This window comes from Odontesthes bonariensis, chromosome 16 (genome assembly GCF_027942865.1).
Source record: "Odontesthes bonariensis isolate fOdoBon6 chromosome 16, fOdoBon6.hap1, whole genome shotgun sequence".
Taxonomy (NCBI): Eukaryota; Metazoa; Chordata; class Actinopteri; order Atheriniformes; family Atherinopsidae; genus Odontesthes; species Odontesthes bonariensis.
In genome coordinates this window covers 16338686-16358369 of record NC_134521.1, presented here as the reverse complement: position 1 = coordinate 16358369, position 19684 = coordinate 16338686, and the positions used below count along the sequence as shown (strand labels likewise).

Here is a 19684-nt window from a genome sequence, read left to right as displayed (position 1 = left end):
ACAAACATTTTCTGTAGCATTGTGTATGTATGCATAACTCCATGCAACACATTGATAGCACATATATATCAGAGGTGAGTCCGCATAATGGGGCGATCCAGACAAAATACAGCATGATGTTTTTGCAAGGCCAGGCATTAGTCCTCTGAGACAACCACAGGTTCACAAATATACTATACGTGAACACAAGCATGCAGCCACACCCAACAGAGCCATACACAGATATGAACACGCAGAGCTCCATCAGCTTGTAGAGGACAGATTTCATATCAAATCCCCAACAGAGACTTGTGGATCTGCAGTCCTCCTGATTCTATTTCTGCTCAGAGAAACTAGGCTAAGAGGAAGAAGAGAGTCACAGTCCAGTTTAATAGTGAAGAGTGATGGTGAGACACAGAAACACAGGAGAGGAGTCATGGCTGGGTTTGTTTTTTTGGAGCGTATGTTTCCATTGTTTGGTATATTTATATATATATGTATATATATGTGTGTGTGTGTGTGTGTGTGTCTTTGTTCCCCTTTCCCCTGGTTTCACTGTGCGTATGTGTATGTCTGAGAAAGAGAGAGCCAATGGGTGGAAGTCATTCATCCTGGCCCGAGTGTGTCGGGTAGCGGTGAACCACTCTGCTGATGTGGCCAGATTCTTCCCCTCTATTCCTGCATATGAGGTGATCTCTTTTCATAAGTCACTCCAATCAGTATGAGATATGAGAACGGTATGCCTCAGTGTGAGAGGGAAGACGGCAGGAGAACATAATGAGTGAGGAGAAAGAGCGTCTTTTCTGATTGTACTTAAGACCAATTTTTGGATTTGAGGGTGTGAGAGGGAGAGTGCAGAGGCAGGTCGAGCTGCAGAGCGGCTCAGACTGCAGCAGAGGAGAAAGCAGACCACAAATATGCCCGACTGTGGCCGGCGGGCTCCTGACCGACTGCTCTCCTCCCTTGCCATGTGGCCACAGTGGGCGGGGGAGCAGTTTTTCCATTCCACTTCCTTTGCCTGCCACACAGAAAGGAAACGTGCTGCAGATGTCTGGGAAACATTGTAGAGAGCTGTCGGCATTGGGAGGGATTCTGAGCTCATACAATAGGTGGATTCCCCCATAAAATCTGGGAAAGATGAGGCCTGTACGAGTGCATGGTAGAAAGGTAATGTGGAGGTCAGGAATAAAATATCAAACATCTAGAAAACAAGAGTTTCCATTAAAGGCACCCCATGGTGTAGTTGATCACTAGCTGCAGAGCAATGTGGAACCCCCACTTTTTGTTTTTAGGCACTTTTGAGCAAACAACTTCAGTGTGAAAATACGGTGCACGAGCGGTGCAGTTTAAATGCTGCTGCTGGTTTCTACTGATTGTTGATTGGTTGCAGAAATAAGCCAAGTAATGCATCAGTGAACAGTTTGTTAAACCTGAAAGATACACACAACAACAGTGTTTACAAGCACAACAATTTTCCAACTAATAGACAATATATCTATGAGTTACAAGCATAGGATATTCCATTCATATTCCCATGTTACAGAGCAATATCAAATTAAGGACTAATGTCTGTATTACATCCCTCTACGCTTATCCAATCCTCAGGTTTACCTTAAGTTTATCTTCTGTTGCTTTCCACAGCCACAATATTTTCACTGGCTGGAACTTTTTAACTTTGTGTTTCGACAAACTACTTTGCTGAATGTCTTATTGGTAAAAACCTTTTCCCAAGTTCCAGGCTACCGCTTTTAGCTTTTAACAAATATGATCTTGTTTGGGTTAAGATGTCCAGAAACAGCTGTTTACTTGGCAGCATCTTACTCAGAGTAAGGTCTTAATCAGTTCATAATGGAATACCGCTGCGCATGTAAATAGAAACCCAGAGTGTTATGAGTGGGTTATTGTTTGATACGAAGAAAAATGAGCATGCAAATAAATGCAGCTAATGACACCACTGATTTAGAGGACAGAGAAGCAGAAATACATTTCTAAACTGCTGAATAAATGTTGATTAATACTTTAATTATCACATAAAGAAACTAATTTTCAGTGTGATACAAGATACAGTGTGTAAAACTGAAATGATAATAGAGAAGTATAATAAATCTGTTTTATGATAACCTTTAGGAGTTATAAAGCAACAGCTACACATGATATTTGAAGTTATTATACACTGGTATCCATCTGAAAGTTGTCATAGATGTCTTATTGAAATTGTGCAACCTGGATAACAGAATATCCTTAGCACATAACTATCTTCACAAAGTTGAATTTATTCAGATTTTAAGTCCTTGAAGTGTGTGAGGATGAATTTGCTGTTATTTCAGCTATGAAACCACTTTCACATTTGAGACAGCTTTCATTCTAATTGTCTAAATTTATGACAACCAATCTGAGGCCAAATCAAATTAAAGGTCTGCAGGGTTGCCAGCATGACCACTTTGATTAATAAGGCTTTTCCATTGTTCACAAATTCTCTGTCACTAATGAAAAGTTTGAATTCAGTTCAGGGGCTGTAATGCATTAGTCCCAGCCAATACGTGCTAAATATTTGATAACAGTGTAGAAGATGCATAGTGAAGCATCAGGGGACCAGACAAAACCTATAGGTCATCAATAATATATCCAGGGGCTAGTCCACTTGTTCGTATGAGATCATGCATTAAATGTCTTGAAAAGAGATGCAGTGAAGCAAAGCCAAGGTATTTGAGATGTGATGAGACTGTCTGATTGCTAAGAGTTATCCATGAGCTGCACTCGTTCACACCAGCGTCTCTCAGGAATACTGAGCAGCAGTTGAACTCATCCTTAAATGTGGATCTGAGGAAGTGTTATTTTGGTGGTATTTTGAGAGGGGGACACATTAACCAGAATAAATCAATAAGAGAGGCCCAAATGCTGTGCAGTTTGACTAAATAGAGAGGCAACGTGGACGTTGTTCTTTTCAGCAGCCCGAAGGAGAGGATGTTTACATTCAGTTTTGGGGAAAACAACCTGATCCTTATCTCAATAACAAGATTTTACAGGGCTTTAAACAACAAATCCTTGCACACAGACATTTTTAAAATAAATTTGATTCTGTGGTAGAGCGAAAATAACCCCCACAAAAATACCGTGATTCATCTCCTGGAAAACATGAGTCACTGCAAGAACTTTGATAGTAATCCATCAACTTGTTATTTCTAGATTTCAATTGGGAAAAAAAGTCGTTGATAACCTGGCTAAAAAATTGACAAAAAAGTCATCGTGTGTGTCTTTAGCCTGTCTGGTAAACAGAAAATCCCGTTATCCCACACATTTGTGTGCCTGAGTATGCACACGCTGAAAGCAACCACGCAGGCACTGTCGGCACATGCGTATCTATCGGTGATCCCAGCACCTTTTTTACATAACAGCGTGAAGGATTAAAGAGATTGTTTTTTATTTGGATTTCATTTATCATCTTTTACTTTCTCTGCTCTCTCCCTGGTTTTACGAGTGTTTCTGTTTGGAGTGCTCCCTTTGTTAAACGAGCTGACTTAATGCTATCCATTTGCTCTAAGCAATTTTTAATTATTGAAAGATAACACTCTCGCTTCTAAATAAAGCAGATACACTCAGGTAAATATATAATTAGCTTTAAGAAAAAAATCATAGTTGCGACAGGTGCAATATTTGAAAAACTACTATTTTGTATTTTAAGATCGATTCATTTCTAAACAGGTAGAGCATTGCTACTTTCTCTGGATAACTGATCTGCTGCTCCCAAATGGGTTTTATTAGTTGAACCTTGGGGTTTTTTTTCAAGAAAAGAATTCCAAGTGTATTCACTTTTGTTTTGTTTTTTTAATGAAATTTGTGAAAATCAATAATAAATGTATTCTGACTGATCTGTAATTTAAGGAAATACTGGTTTTCTCTTAAAGAAAGACTTGGAAATAAAATGAGAGAAAATAAATCAGGAGTTAATTGTTTTCTGGGCTTTAGAGCTGTGATGTCACCAATTTGTGCAAATTTTATATGTATTGTTTGTTTCAGCAAAGTTCCAGTGGATCCTTCCAGAGGTAGGTTGGATTGACGACACAAGAAACTAATTTTGGTCTTTTTGCATATTAGGAAAAAAAAAAGACCTCTGAGGTCATTTTTTGCACATCTGTGTCTGAAATAATTATAATATACAATAAGAGTTATTTGACAAAAAACAAAAGAATGTGACACAACTTTTCAAAACGAAAGCATCTGTCTCATTGGTCAAACAAAGGATGTGAGAATGAGGTGAGGTGAGTTTTCTTCTTGGCGTGGGAAAACACCCCAAGGAAATTTTTGTTTTGTTCCTCTCAAACATCCTCCACATACCAGGTTAGAATCAAAGCAAACCACAAATACCTACTGCACAGTGGCCTCAGGTAACACACAGTTATCTGTCAGTCAATAAACTATACGAAGAAATCTGCTCAAAAAGCTTTACAGACTAGATGCCTCCATCAACAAACTTGAATGACGACATGAGTCCTGCTGTAGTCTCCTAAAAACATCTCTAAATATCTAAAGAATCATTCATGTGCTCAGGTGCGTTTTACGCAACTATACAAAAATCCAAATCAAAGTGACAAGAAAGCTGCCTGAAGTGTTATGCACTCAAACATAAAACACTAAACATTGATGGTGCCAAAAGAACCAAAAGAATGCTGTAATAGTCCGGGTGTAACCAGTCATTCTGATGCACAATTGCACTGCAGAACACCTAAACACTGCCTGTCAAAAGCAAATTTCCACACAGTGATTAAAATTTAAAAACTAAGCTATGAATCACAAAATCAGCCAAAAATTTAAAGGTTTTTATGTCAGATTGTGGCCCAGCAGCAAATATAATATGTATATGCTGTATGTGAATGAATGTCACTCCCGTAACAACACTACTATCTATATAAATGTGAACTTTTTACAGCAGAACAAACACTTCAAGTACCGTTTGTGAGTGCATGTGTGTGTGTTTTTCTGTGTGTGCTCACCTCTGACCCGGATCATTAACAGAAAGATCTAAGACTCTGACAGAGGTCACTGCCCTCATTCAGCTTTGGGTCTTCCCACCAACAAAGTAACACACACAGCAAATGCAGTAATGAAATCCCCCAGCAATCTCATCTAACTCTGACAGCATGATAGATACACACACATCAACTCAAATGAATAGCTGATGGTGAAATATGTCAGGCAACGCACAAACAAACACAAACAAATCCATTCCTTGATTGATGGATTTATTGGTGGAAACACAATTATTAGGCTTGGCTCCAGTATTTCCTCTAATTGAGGAAAAGATTATATATATTTTTTTCCTTAAGGCGGAAGGCTTTTCAGACATAGACGCTGCTGTAAATATGCACATAAAAATATTATCCTAGCAGCTGTGGGAGCCTCCAGGAGCTGAGAGCTAATATTACTGCAAGCTGTGGGTCTGCCCTCACAACTTCTGGGTGTAACTTACGCTGCAAGCAGGTCAACATTAGAGACCAGCCCCCCCCACCCCCTTGTGTCCAAGAAATATTCAAATTCCAGCGAGTCTCAGGACAGGATGGTTTCATCTCTTGCAATAAATCCCAAGCTAATTTTCTGTTGATCAATAGTCAGTGTGTGTTACCATGGATACAAAAGGGATTGCAAAGTCTTATATTTCCATTCCTACATTGCATGTATCAGCAGTCTAAGCTAAAACATTCAGGTCTCAGGAGAACAACTAAATCTGACCTTTCCACCACAGAAATTTCACTTGTTTGCGCTTCTTTATTTTTTCTCACTTCTTTGTTATTTCTCTTGGTGTGTGTTGAAATGGATGTGAATGTCAAAGAGTCTTTGGGGTAGCTGGAAAAAAGAGAAACTCTCTGGGCTGAGATAAAGTTTTTGACATTTCTTTGTTCAAATAAAACTGCTGCTCTTCTCTACTTATTATTTATTACAAAGGTTTAAGTTTAAAAAAATTCCTGAGGTGATTATATTCGACCGTGTGTGTGCTTTTTAATAGCATTAGAGCGCAAACGTTTCCAGGTTAAAGTTTGCTATGATAATCGTACAAAAGGGAATGCAGGGAGTGAGGAAACCAAATTTTTTCCTATCTTGTTTTTTAGGTAGGGATGAGTTGCTATTTGACAGTATGTCAAACACAGCAAAGATCTCAACACATCTCTTATCTGTCCTCCTTCCTTCCTGTGAACTCTCCATCTGCAAGAAGAGACCAATTTGAGCGTTTTCTTCAGGCAAACAGACCAATCTTTTTAGATAATAGCCCAGGAAGGGAGGGGTACAGTTTAAACTTGGAGGACCAGCAGTGGGAGAGGGCTGGATGGAGTTCTGGAGAATCCCACTGCCTCTGCTAGTGATGACTCATTTTTCCATTCACTCGAAGAAGAAAAAAACTTAAAAAATAAAAATTCCCGGACTGAACTAAGCAGAGTCCATGTTTATCTCAGGTGCTGTAATCCTTAAGCAGACTCTTTACACTAAAGAAACATCCCCTCCTTCTCCTTATGTCCACACACACTCCTGTGATGACAAAGGGGAGGTCAGTGATTATCAACTACCACTTACCATACATGTATAAGATCAATGGGCGACTTGAGCGAGTACTGTTGGCTTTTACAAGCTGGCTTGTCACACAAAGGCAAACCTAAAGATAAGCTTATTCAAAATTTTACAGGATAAGAAGAGTTAACTATTTGTAGTAGAAACAGCCTCATAAATTCTGGCCAGACAATAAACTTTGTTAAAATCATCACGTGACTAAATGGATCTTCAGTGGCAGGGTTGAGGGCTACTTTAGTCGTAGGTGTTTCTGGACACAAGAGGCCTTTTCTTGGCTCTTGTGAGTATTGGAGAGAAAAGAGAGAAAGAATAGAGCAACAGGGAAGCTGTCTGCAACGGAAGAATTCCTACATGATTTTGATTTTGATTTCTGATTTCGTCTACAAGCTCCCAGTCCTCCATAACCCTCAGAGAGCTCCTTGAACTGTTCAGCACAATTTCAATGTCACAAACTGGGAATGTTGGTTCAAATGTTAATTGGCACATTTTATTTTTCCACAGTCTTTTCACTGTTCTCCCATTGTATTCCCATAAACACACAGTTTAGGTTATAAAGCTATACATTGTCACAGACTACAAAGCTTAATACTTATTGGTTGTGGCTCCCATCACATGATGCACAAATTAACTGCCTATAAATATATTCTAAGCCTGGATTGTGAAACTGCTACGTACTGGACATGTGGACAAACCTTCCTATTACACAATTTCTGCTAAGAAGAACTGTTTGGTCCGAATGCGCCTCATGTTTTAGCTTAGCTCAAATGATGCAGGATTTTGGGGCACATACCAATATCAATATATATTTGAGGAGCAAATATCGATAATAATCAATATTCCTAATATATATTTGAAGCGCTAAGAGCACTGCAAACACCAGAGGTGGAGCTGCTCTGTTATTATGTGGTAACATTATCACACGCACTGTGATCTGGAAAAGTTAGAGAGACAACCAGTATTTCAGACTGGCCATACTTTTTTTTTTTAAAGCTTATAAAAATAAGATCTTGGGAAAGAGGTCTCATTAAATGTATCCCAAATTATGGCATGTACCCATAAACGTACAAACAGCTGTCATAGTATTACTCTATCACTGTGTAAAATGTGAAACATGATGATTCTTTCTGTCTTTTCTCTGTTATTTCTAAGCAAATTTGTGATATATAACTTTAAAAAAAACTATTTCAAGCTAAATTCTGAAATGTGTATCTTGTACATGAGCTCAGACTCCAAAGTACAATGATGTGCTGCAAACTGCATCAACCACTCTGGTTTCTAAGTCCTCTGTCTCCCTGAGTTGTGTGGCACAACTTCTGTTGCAGCTCCTGCAGATGACCATTTTATTGAGTACTTCAATAAAATAGTAAAACAACTTGCTATTCTTAGGGATTGAAAAAAAAAACACCTGTCTCTTTCACCACAAGACCCATTTTTTCTCACATGCCCTCCTTCAATCTCCCTTAAAAATATTCTCTCCAGAGTCTGACATGTGTGATGGCCTCATAGCATGAGTGATGTAGGATGCAAGGTTGGGTTGATGCCAAAACAGCTGTATGGGTCTTAATGCCGAAAGAGTCGCCCCTAAAGCGACCGTCAGCAAAGCTGAGAAACGGTGCCTTCATCCCAGTTGGGGTCACAGGGTGAAAGCTGCTGCGATGGAAATATGTCTGCTTCACAGCAAAACGCTGGAGTAGCCACATGAAAGGGCCTCCACTGGCACAGGAAGAAGTTCTGTCTAATTCCATGGGTTACTATTACAGACGCTTGCTAAATCAGAGCCTAAAGAACACACAGACTGTTTTCTCACAGCAGCGGCACGCTAGGATATAGACATAAAGAGATTAGTAGGATATCTGCGGGAAACCAGTCTGGAAAAGTCCACTTGGTCGGAAGTCGTGTAATTGTTAAAGCCTCCACCTTAACATCTGTTGAACAATATCAATATTTTGCTGTCAACAGTGACATAAAAGATGTTGAAAAACAGTCAAAGAAAAATGTGCTGAAGTGATGAAACCTCTTTTCAAAGAGATGTGGATTCGAAACCGCTCGACATCAGATGGAAACAGCGCAACAAAAAAGGGGGTAGCAACCCTATAAAGTAAATTATAAGAGGCCCTTGCAACCTTTTAATGTCTCCGCTGTTGTTCGGGGACCTTAAATGTGAGCGCTATAAAACGAGGGTGAAATAGGGAAAAGAGTGAAGGGTGAAACAACCAGCAGCTAAACCCCAAATGTGGGCTCCAGTGTGGCCAACACAACCTCTTGCACAGTTTAATGGTGAAAAGACACTTCCTTATCCAGACATATTCCACTGCAGCGCTTCATGTTAGTCAGCGGGTCTGTTGGGTCTCATTACTTTACAGTTGGGTTATTGCTCAGAAACATTATCAACTACACATCAACACAAATTTTGATTTATTTGCAAATCTCCAAAACACACACCTACGCTCTATTCACTTCTCTTTTTCAGTGGTCTCTGCAGAACTGAAAGCGGAGCGCTTCCTTTCATTTGCAGCACTAAACCCAAGAAAGACAACAGTCAGGATACACATAGAAGAAAGAAGAAAAGCTATTTGCCCTCTATGTGCTTTAAGTAGAAATGGTAATGCAGAAGGCAGCCTCGGGCGTCTTTGGACAGTGATTATGAGTAGGCTCAAAGTAAACTGGACGAAGCTAACCAGAATTAATCTGCCTGGCCAGTCAGACGGGATGGATGGCTACATCTTTTTTTTTTTGTAACAAAAGAGCTTGCCTTAAGAGGATTATTACTGCGGACTCATCTGCATCTAAACTCAAGATGCCAAATGTTTACATGCAAGGGCCCTGCATCTGTCCAATTGGGTGCAACCATGCTCTGAGATATTGGTTGACTGACACAACTTCGTTTAAGGTGCCTACAGAGGCGTAATTCTACTGCTCCCCAACAATTCTGTTCAGTGCAGATAAGGCAGCAGTCTGTACCCCACAAATTGTCCCTCTGCTTTTGGACAAAGGGGAGTGGCTGGATTTAACATACACACCAGGGCTTACTTACTTAGGAAGCAAATAACTTTAAGTGCTGCATGTCTGCCTCACATATCCTCATATTCTCTGAAAAAAAACCTTAATCCCCTCTTTATGATAAGCTGTCGAGGAGTTTGGACTGTCTACTGAGGACCAACACCAGGATTTAGGGTTTCAAAGCCATCTCAAATTAAATTAATCACAGTGGCCCTGTAAATCTCAGAGCCCTGATGCACTGTATTAGACAACAGAATATAAGTGGCTGTGGGTTAGATAGCTGCTTCGAAAGGCCACACATGAGTGACCCAGGCAGAGCATCGTAACTCATCCGGCTGTATTGGCCTCCTCCACTTAAATTCTGTCCGGTCGGCTCTCCGTCTCATCCCTCCTCTACACAGGCATTCTGAAACGCAGTGAGAATTGAGTGATTGACCTCAAACGTACCAGATACTGCCCATTTCTGCTTTGTCTGCATCACAGACAGCCGTTAAAACAAGCGCAGGCTTGTGAGGCAGCACTCCAGGTCAGGTCTGACCCACCGGCTGAACAGCTGGGCCTGCAGTCCAATTCAGAGCGCAGTTTGTAACTCACTGTATTCATCCCCACTCTCCTTCACTTCGACACCCCTGAAACCCAACAGTGGTCTCTTCTGCGCCTGTTGACACGTTGGATTTGGCCTATAAGTGTGTCTGACCAAAACCAGGTTGCTGTTTGTTTGCCAGCTCCACAACATAAAAATGGCAACTCCAGAAATGTGAAGCCTTTGATGAGTCTTGTTAAACACAGCACACTGCAATAGTAAAGCTGATATTGAAAATCCACTTTATGAGGGGTGGGAAGAGCAGTTCAAGGGAGGGAAAGTTGAGAAATGTGTGCATAATTTGCTCATTTAAAGGTTGAAAAAATAATTGACTTTAAAGAAATCTGCAATTTAGCTTGTTTTTCCCATGACTAGTTTCATGCTGAGATCTAAAACATTATTTCCAATATGCAACAAATTATGTCTCATATATTTACTTTGTTTTGAAGCTGTCCCCCCTACCCACACACAAAGTGGTGGTGTTAAATACTATACTCTTGTAAAAAAAAAGCAAAAAGCACATATTGGCAGTAAATCTATCGATTCCAGAACAAAGCAACCTCCTTTGGAAAAAGACCAGTGTTTCCCACACATAGACTAATTTGTGGCGGTGCGCCACAGATTAAACACCGGCCGCCACATATTGCGTTTCGTTATTATTATTATTTTTTTTAACGCTATTTAAAAAATACTCGTATTCGTTAAGCTGCATTTCCTTTCCCTGCTCTCCCTCCGTCTCTCTGTCCCTCGCGTCTCTCTCGCATAGCCTACTCACACACACACAGCCCCTCCCCTCCGTGCTTCCCTGGAAGCGTGGAAGCTAGGGCTGTGCGATACTGCAAAATTTCGTATCGATCAAATACTAAGTAAATACAGGGCCAGTATTGCCGATACCAATACCGATACTTTTTACTACTACCATCTACTTTTGTGTAGGGGAGATCAATGTATCATAATTTATTAAGTGAATGCATTATCATTATGCAAATTTGAATGAAAACTTGAATTTTTATGATTATTTAATTAAATATGTAAGTTTTCCTTTAATTAATCATGTTTATGATGATAATTAACACAGGACAAAGTTTCCAGGCTAATAAAAATACTTTTATTAAGGAACTCAGAAATGTTACTAGAAAACTTCAAACTTAAATTTCCCTTTTGGGGTGGCAATCTGCTGCATATCTTCCCCATCTCTCTGCCCCTGCTTCCTGTCTCTCTCTCCAACTGTCTGTCTATTAAAGGCATAAAAAGCCCCCCCCCCCAAAAAAAAAAAAAAGAATTGATCTCATCACACAAGTATCGATCAATACCCAATACCAACGTTAGTATCGATACTATCGATATTTTAAATCGATCCGCCCACCCCTAGTGGAAGCTTGCTAGCTTCAGCGTCGCGTTAGATTAGCTCAACCGAAAGAATTCACGAAAGGTTGGTATCACGTGCACCTTTATAAAATCACACATTAAAAAGTCCTATAAAAATATTTTATATTTTGAATACAATGTTGTCCCGTCCCGACCCATAGCAAACAAGCGATTACGCCTTCTTTTATAAAGTTAACTAGTCGCAAGTTTGCCGTAAAAAAAAAAAAAAGTAGTTGGGTTGTCGAGGTCTAAACACTAGCAGCTGTGAATCAAATAAAGTAGTTTTTTTAAACTCTTACACTGAATGTTTGCTGCTTCAATCCAGATGAGTATTGAAAAATATTTTCCGCGATTGAAAAAGAGACGTGCGTGTTGAGGATGAGGACCAGCCTGAACCGGAGGTATCAGTCAAACAGCTGAACAGTCCGACCAGTGTAATTAGCTATGTTATTCATTTGTTTACAATGAAGATGTGAAAATCTGCAGATAAGCATAATTTTCCTTGATGGAGAAATTATCCAGGTTCTTAACTCCCAATGTGACATATATGTCACATTACAGATCTCTGACAGTGGGGGGGTGGTATTTTGGAAAAAAATTCTGAAATGGGTTCTATGTGGTCTATTTAGTCTGTGTTATAACCCCTTTAATTTTCATTTAAGTAGAAATGGGTCTGGGTTCTTAAGGGTTAATACAATAAAGTTTTGTGTGACCAATTATTAACGGAGGAATTATTTTGAAGAATTTTTATTTTTTACCCCCCCCCCGCCCCCCCGCCCACCACCACACATTGCCTTCACATCTGTGGGAAACACTGAAGACATTGTGACTTCTTCCTTCTTTTGTGGTTCTAACCATCCTTTTGGATGAGTCATGTATTGGAATCATAAACTGGAGTTTGTGGGTTCTGTTTTTTTCTACTTGATTGTGTCTGTTTGTGTGTGTGTGGCTTCACCTCTGACACGAGGGATTAACAGAAAGATCCAAGTCTTTGACGCTGCTGCTGTGCATTGGTGAGTGCAATTTTCCCATCATTGTTGTGGATCAGAATAGCCCTGGTGCCTAGAATGGTCACCCTGTGTCTCTGTGACAATGCTTTAGTGATCCACACACACTACAGTAATGGCTGTTGGTACAAAGACCTTTTGACGTTGAGGGTTTGGGGGGGGGGGGGGGGGGGCACAGCATCGCTGTGGCTCAGCACTGCCAACATTCTGCGTCCACTTGCTTGCCTCTGCAGTGACCGGCCCCTCCCTTCACAACATTCAGCCCCTCTTGAAATGGTCGGGAGAGTCTTTTCTCACGTGTGTGTGCGCCCGGGCTTACTTAATTGACATTAAGATCTATGACTTGGGGATGCGCTTTACCTGTAGCTGTACCTCCTACTGAAAGCAGGAGAAGTAAGAGGGAGAGCGGAGAGACACAAAGACAGAAAGCGGCGCTTCTCACACAGAGTCGAAGGAAGCACTGTGCTACCAACAGATGCACTGCTTCTACCGGCTAATTACTACCGCAATGTGGCTGATACTGCAGGAGAGGAGATAGGCTTGAAGAAGTGACAGATAAGCTGATGCTGTGTGTGTATTAGCTGTGTCGGCTGCTGGTCTGTTTGAGGGTCTGATGTACATGCTGCCCATACATAATGCAAACCGTCCAGCAGCGTTTGGGTGGCAGCAGCGATGGGAGGAGACCCCCCTGTGCACTGAGCACAGCCTCTCCCTCCTCATCAGGGTTAGTCCAAGATACTGCATCCATCACCACCCCCGCCCTTTCCATCCCCATCATGCCCCTTCCTCCTCCCTGCTTCCACATTTTCCTCATCTGTTTTCACATTCTTGTCACAGCACAGCAAACACTCTGAAGTCCAGCTAAGTTTACAGCTTTGTAGATCCGATATTGTAATGGGCAGAAGTTGAATTAGGATGGAAATGACAGAGAGAAACGGAGTTGTTTTTGAGCAGCTTAATGAGGGCTTTCCTCTGATCAAAGCAGGAGGAGGCGCAAGGAGACGGGAGGACAAATCGCCACTTTAGAGTGGGACTGAGTCATCCATGACTGAGGAGGAGTTATCCACTGTGACTGAGTGGTGCTTGAAGATGCTAAGATTAGATATGCCACTGTACATCCACACATTCTTGGCGTGGCTGTATAGATTGAGCAGCTAAAGCCATCCCACTGTAATCAGGCGCCCAAGGCTTTGCTTAACCCTCTGCAGTTGACAGACTGGACCTGATGCCTTCAGCATGATGGGCTGTTGGCATGTGGCTACTTAAGTGCACACTGCTTTGTCTGAATGAGCCCCTCCTTCTTTTTGCCAGAGGCTACAGGAGTATTAACTAAGAAGATTGTAAGATAAAAGTCTGCTGTCCGGCAAATGATAAGTTATTTTGATGCATACGGCTAATACGTGACCACATCAATTCAGTAAGAGCAGCTTTGTACTTTAACTGGGAAAGCATGTCTTAGTGCAGAAGAACAACGCTTTCCCTATGAGCACATTTGCCTCCATACTCATGCTGCAGCAATATCCTTAACCCATTCAGCACCAGTTTAGTGTCCAAACCTTAATGAGCCTAAATACTAAATCCAGTGTCCTGAATTGTTTACACATAAGTCTAAAGTGAGGATAAATGCTGATTCTGTTTTTTATTTCTGGTGAGTAACCTTGACAATGGATTACCATCGATTTTGATCACGCAAAATCAAGTAGTATAAGATTTAGTTGGGTGATTACATTGTTCTCACAATAGATTAACAGAAAATGATCAAACTGCGCCCTTGATTTTTGTTACATTTAATCTAGTCAGTTTATAGGCGATGTTATCTGACCAGTCTCTGCTCCATTTAGTGTCCAGCATCAGTGATGTGGGTCTGACTGAAGACGGGAAATATGAGGAAGATTAAACAGCACTTGGTCTCATAGCAGCATCACACTAAGATGCACCCAAGCAGAGTCCCTGAAACAACCAGGAGCTCATGACTGATTCTCATTTTACTGAGGAGGAAACATCTCTGGCAGATGAGCCCACAGCAGCATCACCCATACGCTACCTACTCACGGTGTGAAAGCATGCAGTCAGGCTCGTGGGTGGAAAGAGGGTTGATCGCCTTAATTGATCGATCTACAATCTTCCAGCAGTCAAAAATCATTACGGTCCAGGATTTGACGAGTGATAACAGAAGGTGTGTGTCTGTTTGATTCAATCAGCACTCAGAACAAGATCTAAAGCGATGGAAACACCAAACAGACGTGTGTTTCCTAAGCAAATAGTCCACTGCGCTTGCTTAAGCAAACCCATTGTTCCGCCAGCCTGAGCTGAGGTGAGCTGGTTGCGCTCACACTCAATTAGTGCACAATCACACCAGCAAATAGGCTAAATAAAGCTGTTTTACTGCCTCTACAGAGGCCCCTCGCGGGAATAAAAAACAATCTGATAAAAGCCATGTCTAATAAAAAGTGTGAAGTCAGGTTTCTTACCAACCACAGTGAATCTATCCATGTAATTGAGGATGTTCCCAAAACTGAGGATCCCGGCGGCAGCAGCCGGTGAGCGGCATCTGAGCAGCGCGGCGCGGAATTTCTGGCCCGGTTTGCAGGGGTGAAGGTCCGGGCTGGATTTCAGTCCGGGACTCATGCTGCCCGACAGCGTGCGCACCTCATCCGAACTGCTGCAGCCTTCAATCTCACATCCATCGCTCTCCACGCACATTTTCTGGCACGAAAGATCCAGCGCAAAGGGAGAGAGATTGGAGAGGGAAATTGTTGAACAAGGACCGCACTCAACGATGATGACTGATTTGAACTGAAATTAGTAGCAGTGAATATGTTGTCTTTGTTGAAGCGCAGAAGTCGCTCTTCTCGGGATCATATTTTTCTAGCAGTGAGCGGTGACTGACGGCTGTGCGCTCCTTAGTCTCTCTGTCTCTCTCGCTCTCTGGTGTAGGGGTGTGACCTGGCTTTAACTCCTCCCCTGTAACCCTGCAGAAAACGATGGAGCCGCACCTGATCCAGTGAAAGCGGGTCTGTGTGGTGAGGAGGGGGAAAAAAACACTACTTGCTGGGAAGCTCAGAGTAGTAGAACATCGGTATGAGTGGTTTTATTTCTCTCTTAATGCGAAATCTGTCACTTCTGTTATGGAGCAAATAGTGTTTCCTTAACAATTACTGCAATTATTACTACTGAATAACCAGGATAATAGATGTAGGTTAATAAAGTATGTTACACAGAAGCATTCAGATATCAGAGAAAGTCACGATAGTCCTTAAATACTTAAATAATAATTACTTAATATTTAAAAAATTATATGTTCTTCTCTAATACTCCGCTTTTTTTCTTTTCTTTGTCTCTGTATACATTTACAGTGTCCAACTTTCATGGATCTCATACTGAACATAACTTTCTTTCTAAGAGTTTATCACTTCTTTTTTTTTTTTAGTAAAGAACTCACTCTTTTCCTTTTGATGAAGAAAACAAACACATGTGATGACAAAACTTGAGATGAGGTCTGTCCTGTCATCAATGCTGAGCATCTGAATGTTAATACTTCGACTATTTGTTGTGCCTTTGCCAGAAGTTCTTTGCTTACAGTTTAAAAAAATGCTACAGGTGAAGAATATTTCAACACTACAAAAGAGATAAAACATCTTTTATTTTGTTTTTATAGCTGTGAAGCACATAGTAAGATGTGTTCTTGAAAAGTGCTATATAAATTAATTCCACTTCACCTAGTTACATTTTGCTGTCCATGAAAGCATTATACAATTGTGGTATAAGTATTTGCACAGAATTAATATTATTACTTGTGGAATATCTAAAGTCTTGCAAATAAATACAGGTGCACAGTGATTCAACTGTTTTGGTCAACTGTTATGGAAGAGCTGTCCAGGTTCGTCAACTTAAGCATCCCCACACCCCCCTCTGTGGTGCTTCCCGGTTAATTCTCCACAAAGACAACACCCAAACTTGACCAAATCAATAGTATAAACTGTTTCCATGAAAACAGTATTACTAAACTGAAGATACAAAACAAAGCTACTAATAAATCAGTGGCCTGATATCTTTCCAAGCCATGCAAATTAAGAAATGCACAGCAACCCTAAAAGATCATTTAATACAATTTCATAGAATCATCACCTTTCCAGTCCTTCAAGAACTGATTCCACTAAATCCTGCTTTGCCACTTGTGAAACTTTTAACCAGATAATTGTTACCAACCGTTCCTTTTTCCAGTAAATGAAAAATAAACAAAACAAGGGCCACTCCTTCATGGGTGCCTGTCAAATATGAAGAAATGATAAATGATATAAAGGTAACCAGAGGTGAATGGCTGCTGTGTGGGGAGAGTTTGTTGGCTTGGTTGTTGCTGGTTAAGTCCCCACCTGTAAAAAAAAGAACCAGAGGAAAGAAGAAGAAGAAGAAGAGGGAAGGAAGGTGGAGCATGAAAAACTGAAATTAAGCAGGTGTGCAGGGAAGGTATGCATTTCTAGAGATATGACAGTAAGGAAGTCTTCTGATTTAAGGAAATAGCTACATTGCTTTTCATAATAAACCAGTTGGTTATGTGTACAGGAGCACTGTCATGGTGTGTGGAACTCAAATGTGAAATGTCAGTTTAAAGCCCACAGCCAGTGGTTAGTGGGCTCTCCCTCTACAAACAATGGGTTGTGACAGAAGTGCAACTAACACAACAGCTACACTCCAACTTTCTCATTCGATTTCTTTTAATTGTTATTAATAGGAACTGTGAGTAGTTACCAAGTTCCATTGTTAAACCAGAGAGCAAGGATTAGAGTTTCATTTGTGGGTTTGTCTACACTTTAAATCCTGTTGAGCTTCCCATGTGAGATCAGCATCATCAGCCATGTTTCTAAAAAAAAAAAACATCCTGCGTGACACTTTCAAACACTACAGTAATAATGATAGGAATGTGAGTGATACATGAACAATACATCCTACGTAACTGTGTTGAAATTTATAGAAGAGGGAGAACACAATAACCAAAAATATCCTTTTGTTTTCAGCATCCACAGTGACGTGTTGAACCAGAACTACGACTCTGCCTGTGAGACAAAAGCAATAGCTGAAATCATCATTCAAGACAAACCAACCCAACACTATACCTCAAGATAAATTATCCGCTGGAATCCGAGCAACTTATTAGCCAAGATATCCAGGTTGTCTGCAGGACTACCTGTTCTGCACACACTGCGGAGCTGTTTTCACAAAAGATCAGAACAGCGCCTCAGACAATTCGTAGATGACACCATAAAAAAAATGGTTGTTGTAATTGCAGTGCTAAATTTCAATGAGCCATTTTTCACTCACAAGCACAGCAGAGCCATTAGGCCAGAGATTTTTCACTCTGACCCAAATGTCACGTAATCAGCGCAGTTCTGACTGATTCAAATTATTCATACTGAAAAATTATTTGAAGCTAAAAAATAATCATATATATTTGCTGATATGAGTGACCAAGTTTGCTATGTGCAAGATACTTTAAATTAAACTCCGCAAGGCACAGCGTGTTATTAAAGATGGATGAATATCTTATTGGAAGTTTATCTTTGTGGCCTTCCAAATGGTTATTTATTAAACCCGAGGGGAAAAAAATGATCTACTTTGGTTAATAAAAGATCACCATACACCCTCCTTGAGTCTTACAGTTTCAGCAGTTTCTGTACTTGTCTGATGTCCACCACTGTCTCCAGCTGTCTGAACTTAAATGACTGCAGGGACTTTGCTCTCCACAGGTCACACACAAAATCTGCATAGATCTCCTTGTATTCATGCTGCTCTTAGACAGCTGGGCTCATTATCCACTGCAATACTTGGTGGATTAACTTATTATGTAAAATATCACAACACATTCACACTTCTTTGAAATTGTCAGTGGGATGGATCCTTATACGACTTGATAGATGATAATAAAGGCATCGCAGCTGTTTAAGTATCAGTCTCTAAATGGCTCCGCTCCTGCATGCAGACGAGGGTTTCTGTGCTCTCTATGGTCTGTCAGAGAGGGGGCAAAACATCTCCAGTTAATTGCTATCACTTTTCTGGTATGTGCAAAGGCTTACTTTGATTTTGCCGAGATGAGAATATCAAATTGTCCCAAGCATGTCTGACTAATTTATCATAGAAAACAACGTCTTGGAAATGCATTGCACTCACTGTATCCAAATTGCATCGAAGAGATTTCGTGACACAGAGCAGGAACACAAGATGTTGTTGATTTAGCGTGAGTATAGAGTTTTTTGTATGAGTGAAAGATGGGCGTGCTGAGGGGGGATTCCTGACAAGCCTTGTTTGATTTTGCGGAAAGCCAGAGGGGACATTGGCCAAAGTGGGTCACCTAGAGATGACTTTGTAACAGGCATCATGGAGAAGTTTTTCTCCTATATTTCACATACTATTAACCAGAAATGGAATAAAATCAGAGCTTTTGTCTAGATCTTTAGTGAAAAGAGATCAAAATCCAGGAAGGAGATATATAGAAGATGAGTTAATTTGAATTCTGGCAAAGTAAAGATGTGGGCTGGGTGCTTTCTAGGCTGTGCTCTGCAGGTTTTTGGCATTGAGAGGATATAAGTTTTTAAATCTGAATGCATTCACAGGCACTGAGCGGACCTGTATTGTTGAATTAAGACTGAAATTAGAAAGTTATTTCAACAAAACCAAAAGCCCATCATGTTCACAGAACTACTTCCAGAGCAATCATCCACTTACTTCCCAATAACTTTGATGTCTTAAAACCTTTGGTTTAAGTCCTGAGAGTATGATGCAAATAGAACAGCCTGGCAGGCTCAGCAGAAGATGATCAAGTGATACTGACAAGAATTGCTTTTGTTATGCTGCAGACTGATTCCAGCATAAGAGAGGTTGCAGGAAAAGAGAAGAGGGCTAAAACAGCCAGTGGCCTCATGCAAAGGGTTCAAGGGGGAGCCCCAGTAAACAGTTGTTCTGTCTCTCTGCCCGGAGCCCCCAGGCCCCTCCTCTGTTTCTTTGGCATGTGTTTGATATGCTGGTCGTGTCGCTGGGATGTGTGTGGGATCTGTGTGTTTTTCTATCGGTGGGCCTAGACCTATCTCTCTAGTTATTCTTCTATGTGGCTCGGAGCCACTGAGTCACTGCGGCAGCCTTCCTTCCTGTGTCTGCGCAGGGCCGAGCAACCAGTGCAGGATGGAAGATAACCTAC

The 19684-nt window shown here is 40.9% G+C and overlaps 1 protein-coding gene across 2 annotated transcripts in view; it reads right to left on the bottom strand.

Annotated features, from left to right (window-relative positions):
* The window catches only part of spns2 (SPNS lysolipid transporter 2, sphingosine-1-phosphate), a 63478-nt gene extending 48047 nt beyond the window's left edge, over positions 1–15431 (bottom strand). For both annotated transcript variants that reach the window (XM_075486438.1, XM_075486437.1), the window contains exon 1: positions 14967–15431. In XM_075486438.1, coding sequence (XP_075342553.1) covers positions 14967–15198 — 232 coding nt within the window. In that variant the 5' untranslated portion in view covers positions 15199–15431. The remainder of the gene's footprint in view (positions 1–14966) is intronic.
* Positions 15432–19684: the final 4253 nt, after the last annotated feature.